General features: G+C 41.6%; 1 protein-coding gene across 4 annotated transcripts in view; it reads left to right on the top strand.

The window, feature by feature from the left end:
* Positions 1-20,928, top strand: part of Dnah14 (dynein axonemal heavy chain 14) — a 242,827-nt gene that overhangs the window by 128,502 nt on the left and 93,397 nt on the right. For all 4 annotated transcript variants that reach the window (XM_021185047.2, XM_029480568.1, XM_029480569.1 and 1 more), the window contains exons 42-49: positions 2,842-2,911; positions 5,203-5,441; positions 6,844-6,966; positions 12,795-12,953; positions 14,712-14,844; positions 16,897-16,958; positions 17,632-17,813; positions 19,158-19,286. In XM_021185047.2, coding sequence (XP_021040706.1) covers positions 2,842-2,911; positions 5,203-5,441; positions 6,844-6,966; positions 12,795-12,953; positions 14,712-14,844; positions 16,897-16,958; positions 17,632-17,813; positions 19,158-19,286 — 1,097 coding nt within the window. The remainder of the gene's footprint in view (positions 1-2,841; positions 2,912-5,202; positions 5,442-6,843; positions 6,967-12,794; positions 12,954-14,711; positions 14,845-16,896; positions 16,959-17,631; positions 17,814-19,157; positions 19,287-20,928) is intronic.

The following is a 20,928-nucleotide window of genomic DNA, read 5'->3' on the forward strand; positions in this document are numbered from 1 at the left end:
GCAAAGGATGCAAAAGTAGCAGCCAAGAAACAGTTGGCAGTAATATCATCAAATTAAATGTAGTACCCTATGATCCTACAAATTCAGCTCACAAAAACATGTAAGCATGAGATAATGAAACATATGCCCAAGCACAAACTGATATTGAAATTCTTATAATACCATTCCACATGATAGCCAGAACGTGGAACCAACCCATTGCCTCTTGTCTGATACACGTGTAGAAATAAAATGTAGTATATTCCGACAAATTTGAAAACATTCTATGAAGGAAGCTGGTCACATGTTGACTGGGCCTAGTGGTACCTACCATACCCACTCCTCAGGAAGTAGAAGGAGGAAGATTCACGTCTCCAACAAAGTCTGGAGGCATGGTGCCAGTGGTAGAGCACTTGCCTGGCATGCTCAAGGCCCTGGGCTCAGTACTTCTGGGTCTGAGTCATTTGGAGGTCAATGAGTTCTGTGATAGCAAACAGGCTTATATAGCTTGCACACTAAAAACAGTCATGGCTCGGCCACACCTTCTCTAGCTGGAGTTTGGTGCAGCTGTACCAGCAGCCTGGGTTCTCAAAGACACCTATGGAATGTACAGAGGAGCTAGGGCTGGCCCAAGGCAGCTCGCCCAGGGCAGTAGTTGTCAAAGTGAGTCTCCTTACCCTACCCCCCAGCGTTTACATTCATTCATAGGAAAACATACAGCAGAAGGATGCTCACAATAACTCAGTATTCGTGTTAATACTGTTTTTAACAGAATTTAATAGTACTTTTAGAAATGTGAAACTCCTGCCGAGCACCCTGGAGGGAGGTTGATCTCCCTAAACTGTGTTTAGCTGAGCTACCATTAGCAGCTATGGTTATAAGTTCCAGGCAGAGGAAATATAACCCCTGGGCCCCTGTGATATCTTCTGGGGTCATTTTCTTTGTATTCCTTTAAGGCAGAGTTGGGCTGCTCACATCACGACCACCCACCTGGATGAACTAACTGGTCACCAGATGTTTTGATCCTGTCTTGGGGGAATGCTGAGTGTCTCTAGTCTGGAGACACTGAAGTACCCCCTCCTGTGAGCATTTAAAGTTCAGAACGAAGGCTTAGAAATGAGAATGGCTGAACTCCAAAGATAATGAAACAAGCAACCTAAACTTTTAAAGTAAAGGCCCCTGAAAACAGTCGGTCCAGATTTTAAAACAATTCCCTTCATCTTCTGAGGAGTAGATTCCTAATGAACTGCTTAGTGCTGGTGTTCCACAGCCCAGATAGAGTTGGGAGACCTCCTGTTAGCGTTGAAGATTAATAGAGATCAATGTGGCCAAACCAGGGGAATTCAGCCAAAGAGGAGCAGAAATGATTCTCAGAAAATGAGGATTACCTATACGCGCGCACGCGCGTGCACACACACACACACACACACACACACACACACAATGTGAATGCAGTCATGTACCACAAGCTTCAAAAATGAGAGACCAGGAGTCGAAGGAGTCTCTTGTTTCCACACTTGAGCCAGATATCAAGCCCACAACCTATAAACTGAAGAGGCACCCTGGGACCCTCAATAACACCATAGGAAGTTTCTACAGAACAGTTATACTGGGCTTTCTCCACAGGGGACTACAACCACTTTCTTCAGTTGGTTATGCTAAGAAAAGAGGAGTGCCCAAACTTATTCTTTGTCTTGTCTTGTGATGGAGTGTCATATAGCCCAGGCTAACCTTCTAACCAGGGTAGCCTTTTGCCTATACCTCCTGAATGTGGAATGACACTCTTGGCCACCTCGTACAGTTTTATGGTTAAAAATGTGGCTTTTGAAGAAGAAAGGTAGACGATGAAAGAGTGGCTACAACTGGTGTGTTCACTTTTTCTCATACAATTGGAACCAAAATTATATACTGAGTTTAAGGCATTGAAAAATTAGTTTCCCTCTAAACTCCCTTTCCTCCTCATCTAGTCCCCCAGTGGCTACTCCACTGAAGAAAAATGATAGCCCCTCCTACAGCAACCCTTAACAGTTGGTAGTTTCTCAGGAAAAGGTGGGGTCTGTGGGCACTTTCATACCCTTGAGAGACACTTGATAGCTAGAATGTAGCAGACTATAAAGTTTAAAAGGAGGTGACTGAAGTAACAATTGAGTAAGTTTTTTTTAAAGCTATTTAGCAATACATGCAGAAAATACTGGTAAATTGTCCTTAGTTTTGTTATTCTAGGAACTTTTATAGAGTTATAATTGGAGAAGTATACAAAGGTTTATGCACAGGGGGTTTTATATGCAGCAGAACTATTTATAGTCATAAAAACATCTGAATTCCCGATTGGCGTAAAAAATTATGCTGCGTTGAAATCATATCTCACATGATATGGTGTGATATAAGAACAGCCTTAAAAATCAAAAGGCAGGATAAAAACACAAGTCTTTTCATCTTTATCTAAGTTTAACTTTTTAAGTACATTGTGTGCTTTGTTATTCCACAAGTGGTACAACAGTATTTTAATAGTTGTGGAAGAGGGTCAAACTCTGCATGATCATTTTTTTCTGTATGTTTTTCTGTGTTTTAAGATATTCTAAAAGGGGTACATTTTGTCTTAATACTAAGACCACAAATATTAGAGAAATGCACAGTAAAGAATGAGTCGTGCTTGACTCTGCTTTTCTCTGTCACATGAATTCCTTGTACAAATGGAATGAGGAGGAGAGACAAGGCCAGTCTGCCCGGGTACTGTAATGGGTGGCTTCTGGGGCAGTTCACAGCCAGACAGTGTTACAAGTTGAACATCATAAATTAGCCTATGCGATGTTAGGTCTGTTGTTAATCACACGCACACACAAAAATCCTGTTGTTTCTAAGGTCATGAAACAATGGACAGTGAGTCCCCTACAGAGACAAAGGTGAAAGTGAAGTTCAAGGAAGAAACGAGGTCAGTAAAGTGTCACCCTAGCAGTGACTGTGGGAGGTGTCATCCTAGCAGTGACTGTGGGAGCTGTCACCCTAGCAGTGACTGTGGTAAGTGTCACCCTCGCAGTGACTGTGGTAAGTGTCACCCTCGCAGTGACTGTGGTAAGTGTCACCCTAGCAGTGAATGTGGGAGGTATCACCCTAGCAGTGAATGTGTGAAGTGTCACCCTAGCAGTGACAGTGGGAGGTGTCACCACCCTAGCAGTGAATGTGGGAGGTGTCACCCTAGCAGTGAATGTGGGAAGGACCTATGAAGTGTGAGACCCCCAAGGGTGCTTGGGCTCATTGTCAGGAAATCATATTTTGTGATCTCATAATTTTAAAGTCTATATTATTTTAACGCAACTCAGAGTCCTCTGAATAACTAATTGCATAATTCTATCTGAAACATCCCGCTATGTGCAATTTAGCAAATATTTATGAAGTGTTTACTATTTATCAGTCACTCTGAATGAAGTAGATGTGATGCCTTCTTCATAGGACAGGAAAGAATGAGAAAAGCATGAGGAGATTAGTAAGACCCAAGAAGGAAGCCTGTGCTAATGTGGGAGGCTCACACATAAGCACACGGGGTTCTGCCTTCAAAGGAAGTGATGTAACAGAGGCTGGGAGTGGACATGTATGCTAGCCTGGTGACCTTTGTGCTAAGTGTGTTGTAGAGACCACGCCAGACTCCTCCAAGACCCTATCATAAGTTTGTTTAATCTACAAACCTTATCTTTATGGGAGATGCCACATGTAGTCAAGCTACAGGACCTATCTTTGTGGAAGGGGTCACATGCACTTTACAGAGAGATCTGATGCAGCCACAGCCAATCTTTATTTAGCTTATTTTGTTCCTTAAAGGGATTTATGGTTGCTTTATTGTGTACAAAGGACTGGGCTAAGTATTACCATAAAAGGTTTCACCAAACTGTGCTGTGCTTAAATATGTCTAAAATAAATCACATGTGGTCAGACCCTCAAGTCTGAGCCGACACCTGCTGTGTGGACGCCTTGAGCTGAATGTCCCTTGCCCTCCTGTACACTGCCGCCCTGCTGGTCACAGAGGTTGCAGAGTCCCCTGCAGGTTAACAGATTTACACTGTGGACTCAGCAAAGGCACAGAAGGAATAGTTTTATAGTTACAATGTGTCATGTACCTAACTATGTATCAAGTTCTAATCTAGACAGCTGGCATGTCACCTTACCATTTTAGTTTTATCAGAGAGACAAAGCTTTATAACTTTATAACTGGTTCAGTGTTTCATAGCTTATAAATGGCTGATGTGGGAGATAAGGCCACATGAACTTATTCCTTTCTAAATGTGTAAAGGAAAGAGGGATGTTTTCATAACAATTTTATTCTTTTAAAATATCGTAAAAGCATAAGCAGGAGGATTTCTGAATTGGAGGCCAGCCTAGTCTACAGAGTGAGTTCCAGGACAGCCAGGGCTACACAGAGAAACCCTGTCTCGAAAAAAATTATGTAAATACACTTTATGTTGGGAGTTGCTAATGAATTTCCATCTGCTATACTTCAGCTTTCATAATTTGTAGATGATTTTAGGATAATACTAAAACAATGCATGATGTTAGAAATTAGGCTCAAACCTTAACCCTATCATAGGCAATCCTGTCATCACAAAACTCATGGTTCATTACCCATGTGGAGTCCGAATTAATCTCAAATAGAAACAGTCTCCTCGGATTCTGACTGCCTGACATTAACCAAGTTGAGCTAAGCCAACCTTAATACTTGCTAAGAGAAACACAAAGTGAATCACTATTTACTGATGCCTTTCATAAAATGCAGAATTATCAAATCCTTTCCCCCTTCAACAAGTAAACTTTCAACTAGAATCTGACCTAAAATGAAAAGGAGTTACATATGGATACCAAATAAAATGATGTGCATATGTAAAACATGTATACTTAACAAATAAGATACTAAGCAGGTACCAAGAATACATCATAAAGATACATATACATAGATCAAATGCAATTATGTGTTAAAGTTAAATTATAAATTTGTCAACATATTACCAAAGACAGATATGAAACAAGGTTAGGTAGGAATGCCTTATACATATGCTACTTTAAAAATAAACCTAGTAACTAACTTATATGACTGTTATCAGAGGAAACATTATGTGTTAGAAGATTTTATATCAATACTTTATTTCAATTTTTGATAATAAAATTTCGGTATGATGTTAAGATCAACTATCGCACTAGTTTACAAAGCTTTTGGTGGCTGCCTTTCTGTCACAGCCACCACAAGGACGAGGGGTCATGGTTCCTGGAGAGAAACCCTGAGAAGCTTCCGATGATGATCCAGAAGATATTTGTTTTTGCATTCACATGGGCATTTGGAGGGATTTTAAAGCGTGAAGACCAACATGAAGAAGACATACTATTCCGTAAAAGCTTTGAACATGACTCCCTTGCAGAAGTAAACTACAATTTTGACATCTTTGTCCGCGAAGTATTTGAAGATGATTCAGAAAGAGGTCAGTGGATTGGCTTATCTACTGATTATAAACCAATTTTTGCTAAAAGTGTAAAATCTCAATTATACACAGAATCTCAAAATGATGGGAAGTGTGCCCAGAAGGAAAAGGATATTAAGTTCTTTGTGGCTAGAAATATCAAAAAGTTTCAGATTAACTGGGAAAACATATAAATCAGTATATTTGAAACAAACAAAATGCTAAAAATAAATTACTAAGTGTATGTGACATAAATACAAAATAAGGCAGAGGAGCAGCAAAGTAAAATATAAGCCAAAGAATTAACAAAGATCAAAGAATACTATATTTAAAATAATAGCAACCTACAAGGGCTGAAGAGATGGATCAGGGGACAATAGAATTTTCTGTGTAAACCATAAGTACCTGAGTTTGAATCCCCAGCACCCAGTAACAAAGCCAGGCGTGGTTGCATGTGTCTGTGACTCCAGTATTGGGGTGTGATTATGGAACCATTCTGAGACCAACAGGTCTAGCCAAATGGTAAGTTTATGGTTCAAGGAGTCAGGGAGAGCCACAGTGTCTCAAGGCAACATGGTAGAGTGTGACAGAAGACACTTGATATCCTATTCTGGCCTCCCACGTGTGCCCAAGGTGCATGTGTGCACACACACGCATGTATGACACACAGGACTCACAAACCAATTTTATGAATTTAACATCATAGTTTTATCAACAAAATCTACAAGGATTCTGAGACAAAACTAACAACACTAAAATCATAATAATGTGAGGTGTTGTGACTCATGTCCATAATCCCAGTGCTTGGAAGGCAGAAGCAGGAAAAGCAGGAGTTCAAGGAGGATATGACCAGGTTGAGTCAAGCCTGGGCTACATAAGACCTTGTCTCAAAAAAAAAAAAAAAAAAAAAGGAAAGGAGAGGGAAAGGGAAATGGAAAAAGGGAAAGGGAAAGGGAAAAAGGGAAAGGGAAATGGAAAAAGGGAAAGGGAAAGGGAAAGGAAAAGGGAAAGGGAAAGGGAAAAAGGGAAAAAGGGAAAGGGAAAAAAAGGGGAAAAAGGGAAAAAAAGGGAAAAGGGGAAAAAGGGAAAGGGAAAAAGAAGGGAAAGGGAAAAGAAAACTTCTATATTATATTGGTCTGACCAGAGCCAGTATGTTACTGGAATTGACTAGTATCCAAACACATAATGGTAGCAAGCGCTTTGGAATAAGTTCTCTTAGAACATTTGATCACAATTTATCCTCCTCTACATGTAAAAAGTGATTCGAGGTTAATGAACTTTTGCTTTTCTACCAGCTGAGCAAGAGGACCTGGCCTGCCTGTTTTATACAGGGCTATGAGCTGCAGCGGCCTCACCTTCCCGGCACCGTCTGCACCACTCATGATCCAGTTTCTTACTAGATTCTTGTGTCTGTTGTTTTCAGACACTGGCATCAGCTTACCTGGTAGCGAGCGGTCTGTATTTGGGTATTTTGTGGACGTACAGCAATGCGAGTTTATGCCTTGGTCAGATTTAGTTCCTACTGCTCACACCCTAATTCAAAAAGGCAAGTATCATTCTTTTTTAAAAGGCTTTTAATTCTCAAATTCTGGAGGTGTATTAATCCTAAAATTTAGATACATTCTCAATATTGGAGATTACTATATTCTAATATATATCTTTGTAGGTGCAGTTTTATTCACATTTATAAAATATGCCTTTAAATCATCTATGAACATTACTTTCAAAGAAGTGTGTAGTAGGGGCTGGAAGATGGCTTTGAGATCAAGAGCCCTGGCTGCTCTCCCAGAGGACCCAGCTTCTTTTCCCAGCATCCACATGGCAGCTTGTAACTATGGCAGCTTGTAACTATCTGTAACTCAAGACTCAGGGGCTCTGACTCCTCTTCTGCCCGCACTGAGCACCAGGCATGCACCATGCAGACAAAACACCCGTGAATATAAAATGAATTTTAAAAAAGAAAAATGAGTAGCGTATTTAGATATGTGGTAAAACTACAGTGTATGGAGTCTCACCAATAACAGTATCTACTGGTTTAACTAGCTGTGGTCACTGAAGGATAATGAAAAATACCTCTTCAAAAGTAAGAAATGCACACACACAAGACTGGGTACTTTGCTGTAAATGAAACCAGTTCATTTATAATAATAATAATAATAACGATGATGATGATGATGGACATGGTGGTTCAGTATCTGAAATCCCAGCCCTGGAGGCTGAGACAGGATAGCCATTAGTTTGAGTCTAGTCTGGAACACTTAGTGAGCACCAGTCCGGCCATAGCCCCTGACTCGAAAGAGCAACCACAACAACAACAACAACAGCAAGAACAACAAAGTAGAAAAGGATGACTTAGTTTTTACATCATATGTATCCATCTACTCTAAGTTGTTTTCATTTGCAACCTGCTTCTGAGTATCACAGAAGGTCCTTACACTTGTTGGACTGTGAGAACATGGTAGAAGATGAAGGTCAGACCTTAATGACGAGTGTGAAGGCTCCTTTCAGCTTCACAGTGTGTGAACTCAGTACACATTGAACAGAAATCATGTTTTGTTCTCTTTTTTTTTCAAATTGGATCTTTCCCCAAGCTTGACAGCACTAGGCCATGAACAGTGGCTGCAGCTCTCGGCCAGCCCAGTGACCTCAAGACCGCTAACCCATGTGCCCAATCCCAGTGCACTGTGCTGCTAAACTAGGGTATTCTGGGGGTGAGCTGTAGTAAACGCATCTCAGATAGCAATATTTCCAGATTTTCAACTTGCTGTAGGTTTGTTAGCTGTAACCCCATCAACAGTTGAGGAGCGTGTATATAAAGTATTTAATAAATTGACAGGGTGCTGGCGAAGACCAGAGGCAGTGGAAGCTAGGTTGACGAGGCAGCGTCCTCCAGCAGTCTACAGCAGAAGTGGCTGGCTAGCCAGAAGTCCTTGTAGAAGTTTGGAGCTAAGACGAAAGGATGGACTATCCAGAGACTGCCCCACCCGGGGTCCATCCCATAATCAGCCACCAAACCCAGACACTATTGCATATGCCAGCAAGATTTTGCTGAAGGGACCCTGATATAGCTGTCTCGAGTGAGGCTATGCCAGTGCCTGGCAAATACAGAAGTGGATGCTCACAGTCATCTATAGGATGGAATACAGGGCCCCCAATATAGGAGCTAGAGAAAGTACCTAAGAGCTGAAGGGCTCTGCAACCCTATAGGTGGAACAACAATATGAACTAACCAGTACCCCCCAGAGCTCGTGTCTCTAGCTGCATATGTAGCAGAAGATGGCCTCCTGGGCCCTTTCCCTTTTCCCCTTCTTTTTCCCTTCTTAGTCCCTTTTCCCCTTCCCTTTCCCTTCCCTTCCCTTCCTTTCCCTTCCCTTCCCTTCCCTTCCCTTTCCCTTCCCTTCCCTTCCCTTTTCTTTCCTTTTTTCCTTTTTTCCTTTTTTCCTTTTTTCCTTTTTTCCTTTCCTTTTTCCTTTCCTTTTTTTCACTTTCCTTTTTTTTCCTTTCCTTTTTTTCTGTTTCCTCTTTTTCTTTTCCTTCTGGCCTCTGTGTGCACAGTGCAGACATACCTGCAGGAAAAGCACTTGACACAAATAAAATAAAAATACTTACACGGCACAGTCAATTTAAGAAAGAATTTAATAGATCTTTTAAAGGTTTTGGGGTGTGTGTGTGTGTGTGTGTGTGTGTGTGTGTGTGTGTGTGTGACATATGTGCACACACATGTTCGTGGTGAGGGGTGGGGGTGAGGGCACATGTGTCATGGCAATTGTGTGGAGGTAAGCAACACCTTTATAGAGTAGGTCCCCTCCTTCTACCTTTTCGTTGCTTCTAGGGATCAACTCAGCTTGCAAGGTAAGAGTTTCACCACCGAGACATTTCGCTGGCCCAGAATAGGTCTTGTACGAATAAAAAAAATGCAGAATTTAAAAGCAACGCCAGGGCTGGAAAGTTGGCTTCACAGTTAAGAGCACTTGTTGCTCCTGCTGTGAAATTGGATTTGATTCCAGCACCCACATGGTGTCTCATATATGTCTCCTGCTCCAGCCCTGGGGACTCCATCACCCTCTTCAGAATGTGGAGGGCACCAGGCATGCATACAGTGCACAGACATAGTTGCAAGAGCAATACTCAGACACATAAAATAATCAAATAAAATTTAAATAAATAAAACAATCCACTGGAGGAAATAGGGAAGCATTGTCACTATAAAGCATACATTTTAAATTAATGTTATTTTGAAAAAACAAAGTAGTATGGTTATAAAAGAAAATATGTAGATACAGCATTTGGAGATAATTAAACTTTAGTATTTGCTGATGTTATCCAAAAGCATCAGTAAAATTCAAGCATCACCACAAATTATCAATAAAAATTCAAATAATATGAACAAATAGTTGACATGAAAATAAATGACTCCCTTGGCGTGACTCTAACTAAGGAAGTGAAAGATCTGTATGACAAGAACTTCAAGTCCCTGAAGAAAGAAATTAAAGAAGATCTCAGAAGATGGAAAAACCTCTGATTGTGGACGTTGTACATCGTGGTGCGCACTAGGCTCCGCACCACGATGTACAACGTCCACAAGCAGCCCAAGGAGCTAAAGGGAACTGCAACCCCATAGGTGGATCATTATTATGAACTAACCAGTACCCCAGAGCTCTTGACTCTAGCTGCATTTGTATCAAAAGATGGCCTAGTCGGCCATCACTGGAAAGAGAGGCCCATTGGACTTGCCAACTTTATATGCCCCAGTACAGGGGAATGCCAGGGCCAAGGGGGGGGGGACTGGGTGGGGGAGTGTATTGGGGACTTTTTGGATAGCATTGGAAATGTAATTGAGGAAAATACCTACTGCTTGTGGACGTTGTACATCGTGGTGCGGAGCCTAGTGCGCACCACGATGTACAACGTCCACAAGCAGAACCTGGTACAACCACTCTGGAAATCAGTTTGGCGGTTCCTCAGAAAATTGGACATAATACTACCAGAGGAGACAGCAATACCTCTCCTGGGCATATATCCAGAAGATGTTCCAACCGGTAAGAAGGACACATGCTCCACTATGTATATAGCAGCCTTATTTATAATAGCCAGAAGCTGGAAAGAACCCAGATGCCCCTCAACAGAGGAATAGATACAGAAAATGTGGTACATCTACACAATGGAGTACTACTCAGCTATTAAAAGGAATGAATTTATGAAATTCCTAGGCAAATGGATGGATCTGGAGGGCATCATCCTGAGTGAGGTAACATATTCACAAAGGAACTCACACAATATGTACTCACTGATAAATGGATATTAGCCCAAAAACTTAGGATACCCAAGATATAAGATACAATTTGTTAAACACATGAAACTCAAGAAGAACGAAGACCAAAGTGTGGACACTGTGCCCCTTCTTGGAATTGGGAACAAAACACCCATGGAAAGAGTTACAGAGATAAAGTTTGGAGCTGTGAAGAAAGGATGGACCATCTAAAGACTGCCATATCCAGGGATCCATCCCATAATCAGCTTCCAAATGCTGTCACCATTGCATACACTAGCAAGATTTTGCTGAAAGGACCCAGATATAGCTGTCTCTTGTGAGACAATGCCGGGGCTTAGCAAACACAGAAGTGGATTCTCACAGTCAGCTATTGGATGGATCACAGGGCCCCCAATGGAGGAGCTAGAGAAAGTACCCAAGGAGCTAAAGGGAACTGCAACCCCATAGGTGGATCATTATTATGAACTAACCAGTACCCCAGAGCTCTTGACTCTAGCTGCATTTGTATCAAAAGATGGCCTAGTNGGCCATCACTGGAAAGAGAGGCCCATTGGACTTGCCAACTTTATATGCCCCAGTACAGGGGAATGCCAGGGCCAAGGGGGGGGGGGGACTGGGTGGGGGAGTGTATTGGGGACTTTTTGGATAGCATTGGAAATGTAATTGAGGAAAATACCTAATTAAAAAATAATAATAATCAAGTCTAAAGTCTATCTAAAAAAAAAAAAAAAGAAAAGAAATGACTCTCAAATATAAATAGTATTGACTCCATATGAGAAATGAGAAGTAAAGAATTAGATACAACTTTGGAAAGATTAAAAACACTCAATACCTTTGTCATTCAGCTTCTCAAATGATGGTAGGCAGTTTCTCCGTGTCCATCAAAATCACAGATGACAAAATTGATTCGGACTCAGTATACACAGGCCATACGCTCTGCTTATAGTTAATTATTCCAGAAGTCATGTATGAGTTGCCTGTGAGTACTATATAAACTTGGCTTTATTTGTAACAACAAAAGATTGGAAAATTCTATAAATCCCCATCACTTCCACACTGGGGAAAGGCTTATTGAACAGTCATTAAATAATGCTAATAAAAAACTGGGTTGATGTAGAAGGCTCCCTAAAGTCACTAAAATGAAAGTAGAGCAAGTGGCAGGACAGAGCCCACCGTGTGGGAATTAGTAATTAGGGAAGGCGGGCAGAAAGGCCATGTCCACGGGGAGACTCAGCGCCATGTCTCTCTGCGTGCTCTGAATCTGTCTGGCAAATGTCCTATGAAGAATAGACAGCATGGCTGTGCTAACACCAGCTAAGCAGTCAGCTGGACAGCGGGAAGGAGGGGAAGAATTAGGGCCAAGCATTCTTTAAAGGGTGTAAGACAGTAAGGAGAGTAAAGGGGCAATTCCTGGAGCCCAGGGAAAGAGGGAAAGACAGGACCAACGCCAACTCCACACATGCCATGGCATGAACACACACCTACATATAACAGTGCACAGCAGTGACAATAAAGTGATGCTAAGATGCGATTAGGGTAGCATTATAGAGAGCATTCATGTCTGTGAGGGGCTGGTTTGTTTTGGTTTTGCCTGTTCTCTCTCTCTCTCTCTCTCTCTCTCTCTCTCTCTCTCTCTCTCTCTCTCTGTGTGTGTGTGTGTGTGTGTGTGTGTGTGTGTGTGTGTTGAATTGTCAGTTTCCTGTGGTTCAGATAAGAAGGTTGAAGGTTCATAAACACTTGTATGATCACAGCTTCCAGAAGAAAGGAGTCTGGAAGATGAGAGGGGCAGCCAGAGAGGTGGGTTCTTAGGAGAGTGGCAGGCAGCTTGGGACTAGCTTCTTTCTAGCAGGACCCACCACACTAGCAGCAGGGTTGGGGCAGGAAAGTCAAGGAGTGTTGCTCTAGGAGCATTGGCAGTGCCTTGGCTGCCTGAGGATGCCAGAGACAGCAATCTCTGACATCCACAAAGACCCTAGGCACATGCCACACAGTGTCCGTCGTGTACCTTGCTGGCTTGTCCAGAGAGTATTACCTAACAAAAGTAATAGGTTCCTATCTCATTTGAGATCATCTGAAGCCTAACAACTGTCTTCTGACCTTAGGGACAACGCTGCTGACTGACTTCCAGGGATCGAGTGAGAACGTGCTGAGAATGAACGAGTATGGGGAGTGCGTGAACTATACGGCTACGAGAGACACCATCTGCCTCTCTTTCCTCATGAGCCTTTTCCTCAGGAACTCCTACCCTGTACTTCTCACAGGTATGAAAATAAGTAACAGAGAGGGGATTTCCAGGTTAGGGAGACATTTAATAATTAATGAGGCTAATCATTTTTAAGTGCACTTAATTAATAGGCCCTAAAAATTCAGAGAGACTAATTTTCACAGTCCTACAAACAGCCTATGAATGCCCATTTTAATATAGGATGTCATAAGCCTGTGTACGTATCTTCCTCCCTTCTTCCCCACAGCGGGTTGGTTTGTTGGTTTGCATGGGCGCTTGATGAGTCTCCCAGCCTGCCACTGAACATGTAATCCTCCTACCTCAGCATCCTAAGTATGGGTTCTCCTACCACTCAAGACTTGGTTGTTATACTTTTTTTTTATCTTTTATCTTTTCATTACATCAAACCCAAAATCTAGAAATAGACACTTTGGATGAGTGTGTGATTGGCCTCCAGAGTTCATGGGCCCTGGTCCTCAGAGGGAGATCACCTGATCTAAGAGTGGCACCTCTGGACACCAGTTGTCCACAGCTCATGGGCCCTGGTCCTTAGAAGGTCAGCCACCTCTGGATACCAATTGTCTGATTAAACTTAAATATGCAATTTGTAAATGTAGTGTAAAAGTTTTCCAATCTTTTTCTATTACCAAAACCAAAGAAATGACTCAAGACAGTTCTTGTTTGTTCTGAGTATCCAGCCCATTGATTATCATTTCCTTGTCCCTGCCCTGTGTTGTAGATCACCAGAGGCAATTAGTAGAGTCTCCCAGGAATATATGCAAAGAACTTGAGTTGCATGGCACTCAGATAACACATAGTTGCGTCTAATTTCCTCTAAGAAAAGTCTTCCTTTTTTTTTTTTTTTTTTTTTTTTTTGTACACTTGGAGCCATGGGCATGGTCTGCTTTAGTAAGTGTGTTATTAAATGCCTCCTTTAGATTGTGTTAGTAAAAAGAAAAATGTAAGGGAGCTGGGTGGTGTGGTGTGTGTCTGCAATTCCAGTACTCAGGAGTCTAAAGCAGGAAGATTGTTTAGTTCGGGACCACCATAACCTACATACGACCCTCCCTCAAAAAAAAAAAATGAGGAGGAAGACTGGAGAGATGGCTCCATGGTTAATAGCCCTTTCTGCTCTCGCATGGGGGCTCGGGTTTTTCCTAACACCCACACCATAGTTCATTACCACCTGTAACTCCAGTACCAGGAGAGTCTACATACAGCCCACCATACAGTACCACCTATACAGCCCTCCTTACAGTACCACCTATACAGCCCTCCATACAGTACCACCTATACAGCCCTCCATACAGTACCACCTATACAGCCCTCCATACAGTACCACCTATACAGCCCTCCATACAGTACCACCTATACAGCCCTCCATACAGTACCACCTATACAGCCCTCCTGTGCAAGAGTCCTGCAGGTGCTGCTCATACGCGCACATAAAATGTCTTCTTTGCAATTGGGTTTCGTTTTGTTTGTCAAGGAGTCTCATTGACTGTAGTTCTAGTGTGCTACAAGCAAGAAAGAGTTGTGATGCACTTAAATGAACATTCAATAAAAAGTATAACTGTCTCCTACTCTATCTTTTATAAGAAACACAAATGATGCAAACTATTTGAAAGTTCACATTACAGTGCCAATTAACTGTTCTCCATTTTAAAACAGAAAAGCAGAAAAAGTGCTTTCAATGCAAATTTCCAAGGGGTGAAAGTGACACTGGTTCATCTTAACACATAGACCTATGTCATTTCCAGGTGTGTGGTTCTAACCTGATGTTCTCTCCCCCTAGGCGACTGTGGTGTTGGGAAGAGTATGGCCATCAACAAGATGCTTGAGAAGCTTGAGGGCCGAGGAACACTCGATATCAAATATGGGTCAATTTTAGGAAAAGTCCTGTTACATAATGATATTAAAAGATCAAGGTTGTATATATTAAACTTTAAATTTGGCTTGTCTGGTAAAACTGTGTCTTTGATGTATGCTTGTTGAGTTTGTTCTTACAAAGCAGATCTTTTATATAATGATGGGAATTATTCAAATGAGACAATAAGAGAAAAGTATTCTCCCAATCTCTCCTTAATTTTAATGTTCGTGTTTAATTGACACATAATAAGTGTATATATTTGTGAGACAGAATGGGCTGTTTAGATATATACATGCATTGTAAAATTATGTCAGCTGGTTAGCATACCCATCACTTCATGTCACTTATATACATTTTGTAGTGAGAACACTTAAAATGTGTGCTTCCAGCAGCTTTGCAGATCATGTTGCTGTGTCCTCCATACACACGTGATAGACCTTGAAATCCATCTCCTCCTATTGCACCCTTGGGCAGACACCCGTTTGCTCCCACCTCACCTGAGCCCCTGACACCTACCCCTCTTTCTGCTTCCACAAGATGAACTTCCTTCGGATTCTTAGTATAGTGGAGACTGCAGACTGTAACCCTTTCACCTGGTTTAGTCACTCTTTTTATGGTACTGTACGACTGTTTTGATAAATATGCATCTTATTATATACTTTTTTAATTTTAAATTTTTAAACTATATATCTGCTGGGGGGGATGTGCATATGAATGGGAAAGCCTGGAGGGGACAGAAGAGGGCATCATATGCCCCAAAGCTGGAGTTATGAGTCTTTATGAGCTGCTCAGTGCAAACACTAGGAACGAAACTCAAGTCCTCTGCAGCAGCGGTGGGGCTTTTAACCTCTGAGACATCTCTCCAGGCCTCTGATGACTTCCACTGCCTTGTTCTTTCTTTCCCTTCAGGATTGCTGTGTCTGTTTGGAGTAATGGAATAAACATTGTAACAGTATTACTTTTTCTAAGCCATGAAGACAGGCCATAGTTCCGGATATCTGTGTGACTTTTTGACTTCATTATAGTTCTCAGTACAGTGATTCCTTATTGAGATGATGGCTAAAGCTGTTTCCTCTATTCTGTTACTATGATGTATCACTTTTATTCATTTGTGTATGTTGGACCACCTTTGCATGCTGGGGACAGATCACACTTGGCCATGAAGAGTGGTCTCTTTAATGCACTGTTGGATTGAGTTTGTTAGCTTTCTGTTGAAAATTTGACTTATTTATTTATTTATTTATTTATTTATTTATTTATTTATTTATTTTGCATCTCTGTTCCTAAATGATACTGTCCTGAAATTCTTTACCTGTAGCACTTTTCTGGCTTTCTTACCAGGGCCATGCTAGCCCTTGTGAAATGAGTTTGGAAATATTCCTTCTATGTTAGTATATGAGCCTTAGAATTTAGTGTGAAGCCATACACTTCTGAGATGACTTTTGTTTGATAGGGGATTTTCTTTGTTTCTTTGTTACTGGTTTCGTCTCCATAGTTACTGCTATGCTGCTCTAATTTTTTGTTTAGAAGAAAATCTTTACTTTTCCCACGGTGTTAACAGCTGGATTCATTCCTTTATATCAGAGAAACAGCAATTATTTTAAATTCAACTTTAGAAGGACATATTTTTGCATAACATAAAATGTAGCTATAAACTATTTTCCTCCTAGAAAAAAAATGCACCTTGAATATACTCACATATATTTTTGCATATATGTTTTTGCATAGTATCAGTGTGTTGTAATAGAAATAAATCATCTATTTATAAAACAGACTTTTACAAGGGGCTTGTGCCTATCATTCTGCATTCTGTCTGCCTCTTCCTAAAAGAAAAAATATAAACCTAAGTTTTTCAGATAAAAATTTCTGAGATACACATTTCTAAAATTAAGTCTCACATTGTTTAAATATTAGAGAAGCCTATTTTTTCAGCTGAATTAGAAAATGGAATTTGGAGAGGTCTTAAGACTATAAACATGTAAACAAAAAAAGTAAACATTTTCTTGTGGGAAATCTAAGTAAAATCAATTATCTGTTCTTAATTTGTTAAAACTTTAATACTACAGTTAAAATGATAAACTAATTTCAATAAAACATTTGATTCCAACAGCCTCAGGCAGAATATCAACATCTTGATTGGTGAGCCCACCAAAATAATTGGAGCAGGCCTTGGTAAGTATGAAGTCATGGGATCACTACTGTAGCCACATGCCAGCAATCCCTCACTGTGCGGAGTCACAGGATAAAATCTGGAATTGTTGGTTTCAAACACAGTCTGTGGGAAGTTGTCCAGGACCCATTCAAACTACTGAACAAGCACAGTGGCTCTGGTGGAGGGGGCACTTCTACCCCTGGTAGAAGTGCAAATGAAATCCAGAGGTGCTATCTGGCTGTGGTCTTCCCTGCTTCTCAGCACAGCACAGGAGAAAGCTGTGGTTGTGTAGATCCCTTGTTAGAGTGCACAACAGAAACGGAAGTGCCAGCAGTAGCTGATGTCTCATGCCAGCCACTGTAGCATCGCCCCATGCATCCCCCTGGGTGGGTCTTACCCTGAGAATGAGATTAATTGAAAATATGCTGCATGCTGCTTCCCAGCCATTCGGTCAGAAGTATCTAACATCCATGACAAAGGGTTCATACCACCACATGTGCTATGGTTGCCCACATACAGATTTCAGTGGGAAAGTCTAGAACCATCAAAGCTGCTGCTGCTCTTTTGGAGCACTGTCATTTAAAGGTCAACAACAAGAGAAAATTCCTTAAATTTCACACTCCTGTGAACAAACAAAGCAAAAATCACTTAAACTGTTCTAAATTTGTCTGTCTGTCTTTTTTGGCATCATAGAGCAGAGTGCAAAGAAAGAAGAGGCTAAAGCTAATGACAGCACTGTTATAAATGATAAAGGAATTATAGTCTCCACAATAAATTTTACCAGCACCATGACAGCTGCCAAAACCAAGGAGCTGCTTCTGCGGAAGTTAGTAAGAAGAACCAAAGACATTCTGGGAGCGCCAAAGAACAACAGGGTAAGACGGCCCCTCTACGCCGCCTGCGCACACTAACTGATGAATGAGCTGCTTTGCTTTAGTTAACAGAAAGGAGAATGCACACCCCTGGCTGGGCACTGCTGAAAGACTCCGTTGCAGTAGGTACTTTGATCCTCTAATCAGTGCACTTCTCTTCTGGTACAGTGAGTTGTCCTGGGTGGGACTTACTGAGACCAGAAGACTAAATCAAAATCTGGATAAAGATTGGCTGGAAATTAAATTAGCCACTGAGGTGTTGTTGCTGTAGCTTCTAGCTCATTTTCTTCTTCTGCATGAAGCTCTGAGAGAAAGAGAGACTTCTCAAACCTACAGACACAGAGACTAGAGCACTGGATGCCCTTATTCTCACCTCTAGTCTACTTGGCATGGAATCCATCATCCATTTATTGTCTGAGTCACCATTGGAATTTGTGATCACTCACGCCCATTCAATACTATGAAATTAGCCCAGGTTCAAGAGGTTCCCAAGATCCATAAATAAGCCTGCACAGGCACCGACGAGTCCCTGCACACATTGCTCTGCCACCTAATAGCGGACCTTAACTGTTTGCCTCAGATTCCGTGGACTTCAACTGAAGATTTGGATAGAACTGATAGATGTTTGTTTGCATAAGTAAACTTTAGGGATTTTGAAAGCGTTTCTGCAACTTATAATCACACCATTAGAAAATGCAGGCAAGAATGCAGGCAAGAAACAAGGCTGCTAGACTGTATTAGAGGAGGGGGGACCATTGTTCTCCTCAAATAACAACAACAACAACGGTTAACAATTCAGAAGTTAAAGCAGCTCTCTGTATCTTTGTTTCACAAAACATAAAAACAATCAAAAGAGTTTATTACACAGAGATTATAATCATTACACTTGGCTGCATAATATTTTCCTAGGCAAAAAGTAATATAGATTTAAAACTGGAATGTGTTTCTAAACTTCCCGTCCAACCCAGAGTGCGTATGAAATAGAAAAGGCCAAATTCTATACCAAAGCCAAAAGCCAGCCCATGATAAGAATATGCTTTGTAGTTGGCACACTCGTAAGTGCTGCAGTTAAGCTGCCAAACTGCAGTTATCAGCATCAAACCATCCCCGAGAGCATCGTGCAGTCCTTCTGGGGGCTGAGTTGGACAGAGTTCCTGCTGTTTTGGGCACTCACTGTCCTCTATGACCACATCTGCAAAATAAATTTGATCTTCTGTTTTTAGTCTTTAAAGGCAGGTTATTGCATGCAGTTTCGGTCTTGAGCAGTATCAGAATTAATAGCCACAATTCATAATTTTCTAAAAGGTTGTACTAATTAATTTATTTAAACATTCTGTCTCCCTTAAGATTGTCGTATTTATTGATGACTTGAATATGCCGATAGTAGACGCATGTGGAGCACAGCCGCCCCTGGAGTTGATCAGACAGTTATTAGATATGGGAGGTGTTTATGACACTGAAAGGAACATGTGGAAGGTACAGTATGTGCTAAGATTTTCTCCTCACCAAATGTTCCTAAACGCTTACAGCATCCTGAGTGAACAGCAGAGAAAGCCTGTTTAGGTGACCTTGCTAACGCTAATGGCCAGGCCCTTATTGGATTCCTTCTCTGGAAATCAAAAGCCCTTCATTCCAAAACTGACTTGGCCCATGTTAACTGTCTGATCTCCGATCTCTCCCCTGAAGATGAGATGAGTGTACTGCAAATAGTCTCAGGCAGACTTAAGTCAGGATCCCAGATGAAGTGTGCTCACTAGGACATTGGCTGGACACCAGCCAGACTGTCGGAATTACAGTTCACCTAAAGCAGAGAGAAGGTACCCAATGCAGTCCTCCCCAATGCAATCCTCCCCAATGCAGTCCTCCCCAATACAGTCCTCCCCAATGCACTCCTCCCCAATGCACTCCTCCCCAATGCACTCCTCCCCAATGCACTCCTCCCCAATGCACTCCTCCCCAATGCACTCCTCNCCTCCCCAATGCACTCCTCCCCAATGCACTCCTCCCCAATGCACTCCTCCCCAATGCACTCCTCCCCAATGCACTCCTCCCCAATGCACTCCTCCAGGGACAATTTGAGAACGGTGAAAAAAAAAACAGAGAGAGAAAAAACAAAGAAACAAAAAAACAAAACAGGAGGTGGGTCCTGGATCACACAGCCTGAACAAAATCTCTGAAGTGACCAGAGAACAGTCATAGCAGCGGGTCTTTAGTGGGATTTCTGCAGCCCTGACATGGATATGGGAAGAAACAGGAGTGTCAACAATGCCCCATCAGGATAGACCAGATTCTTTTCTGGCTCTACCCAGTATCAGGGTCATAACAATGTTACCTCCAGCATCTGTTCATCCCAGGCCATCACAGATACATTCCTGTGACCACTCAACTCGCCTCTCTGCTAGCCTGTTACATATTGCTCATTTTCCAACAACTCCTTGTATAATTTTATTTTTTAATTTATGTAGAATAATTGGACATACCCATGGGTACAGTATGGCATTTTGCTATATTTATACAAGATGCAACCATGAAATTTGAGCATTTAGCTCATGAATCACCACAAACATTTATCATTCCCTTTAAAGAATGGCATCCAGAGATCCTCTCACCTAGTGATTTGGGGATGTACAGTAGGGTTGTTACTCAGTTGCAAAGTAGGACTCTAGAATTTTCCCTGCTGTCTATAACTTGGTGTCTGTTGTCCAGCCTGTCCCCATGTCTGTCCCTGCTACCCTTCACAGTCCTCTGAAATCACCTTTCTTTAGTGAGATATACAGGATCCTACTTTGTATTTTAATTGATGTTGTATTAGCATACAAAACAATGGGCTTCATTTGAACATTTTCATACATTGTATTCTTTTGAACATTTTCATACATTGTACCGCTCTGACTTGTCTCCCTTCTTCCTCCCTCTCCCTTTTTCTCCACTTTGGTCTCTTCCCTCCTCCCCCCTCCCCCCAAATAGTTCCACTTATGTTTTCATGTCAAATCTGAATTTTCCCTCCCCTATTCGTACATACCCTTCCTTCTCCTTTCATGGGCCCCTTATACATTCATGTCATGTGCATGCGTGTGTGTGTGTGTGTGTGTGTGTGTGTGTGTGTGTGTGTGTGTGT

This window comes from Mus caroli, chromosome 1, assembly GCF_900094665.2.
Source record: "Mus caroli chromosome 1, CAROLI_EIJ_v1.1, whole genome shotgun sequence".
NCBI lineage: Eukaryota > Metazoa > Chordata > Mammalia > Rodentia > Muridae > Mus > Mus caroli.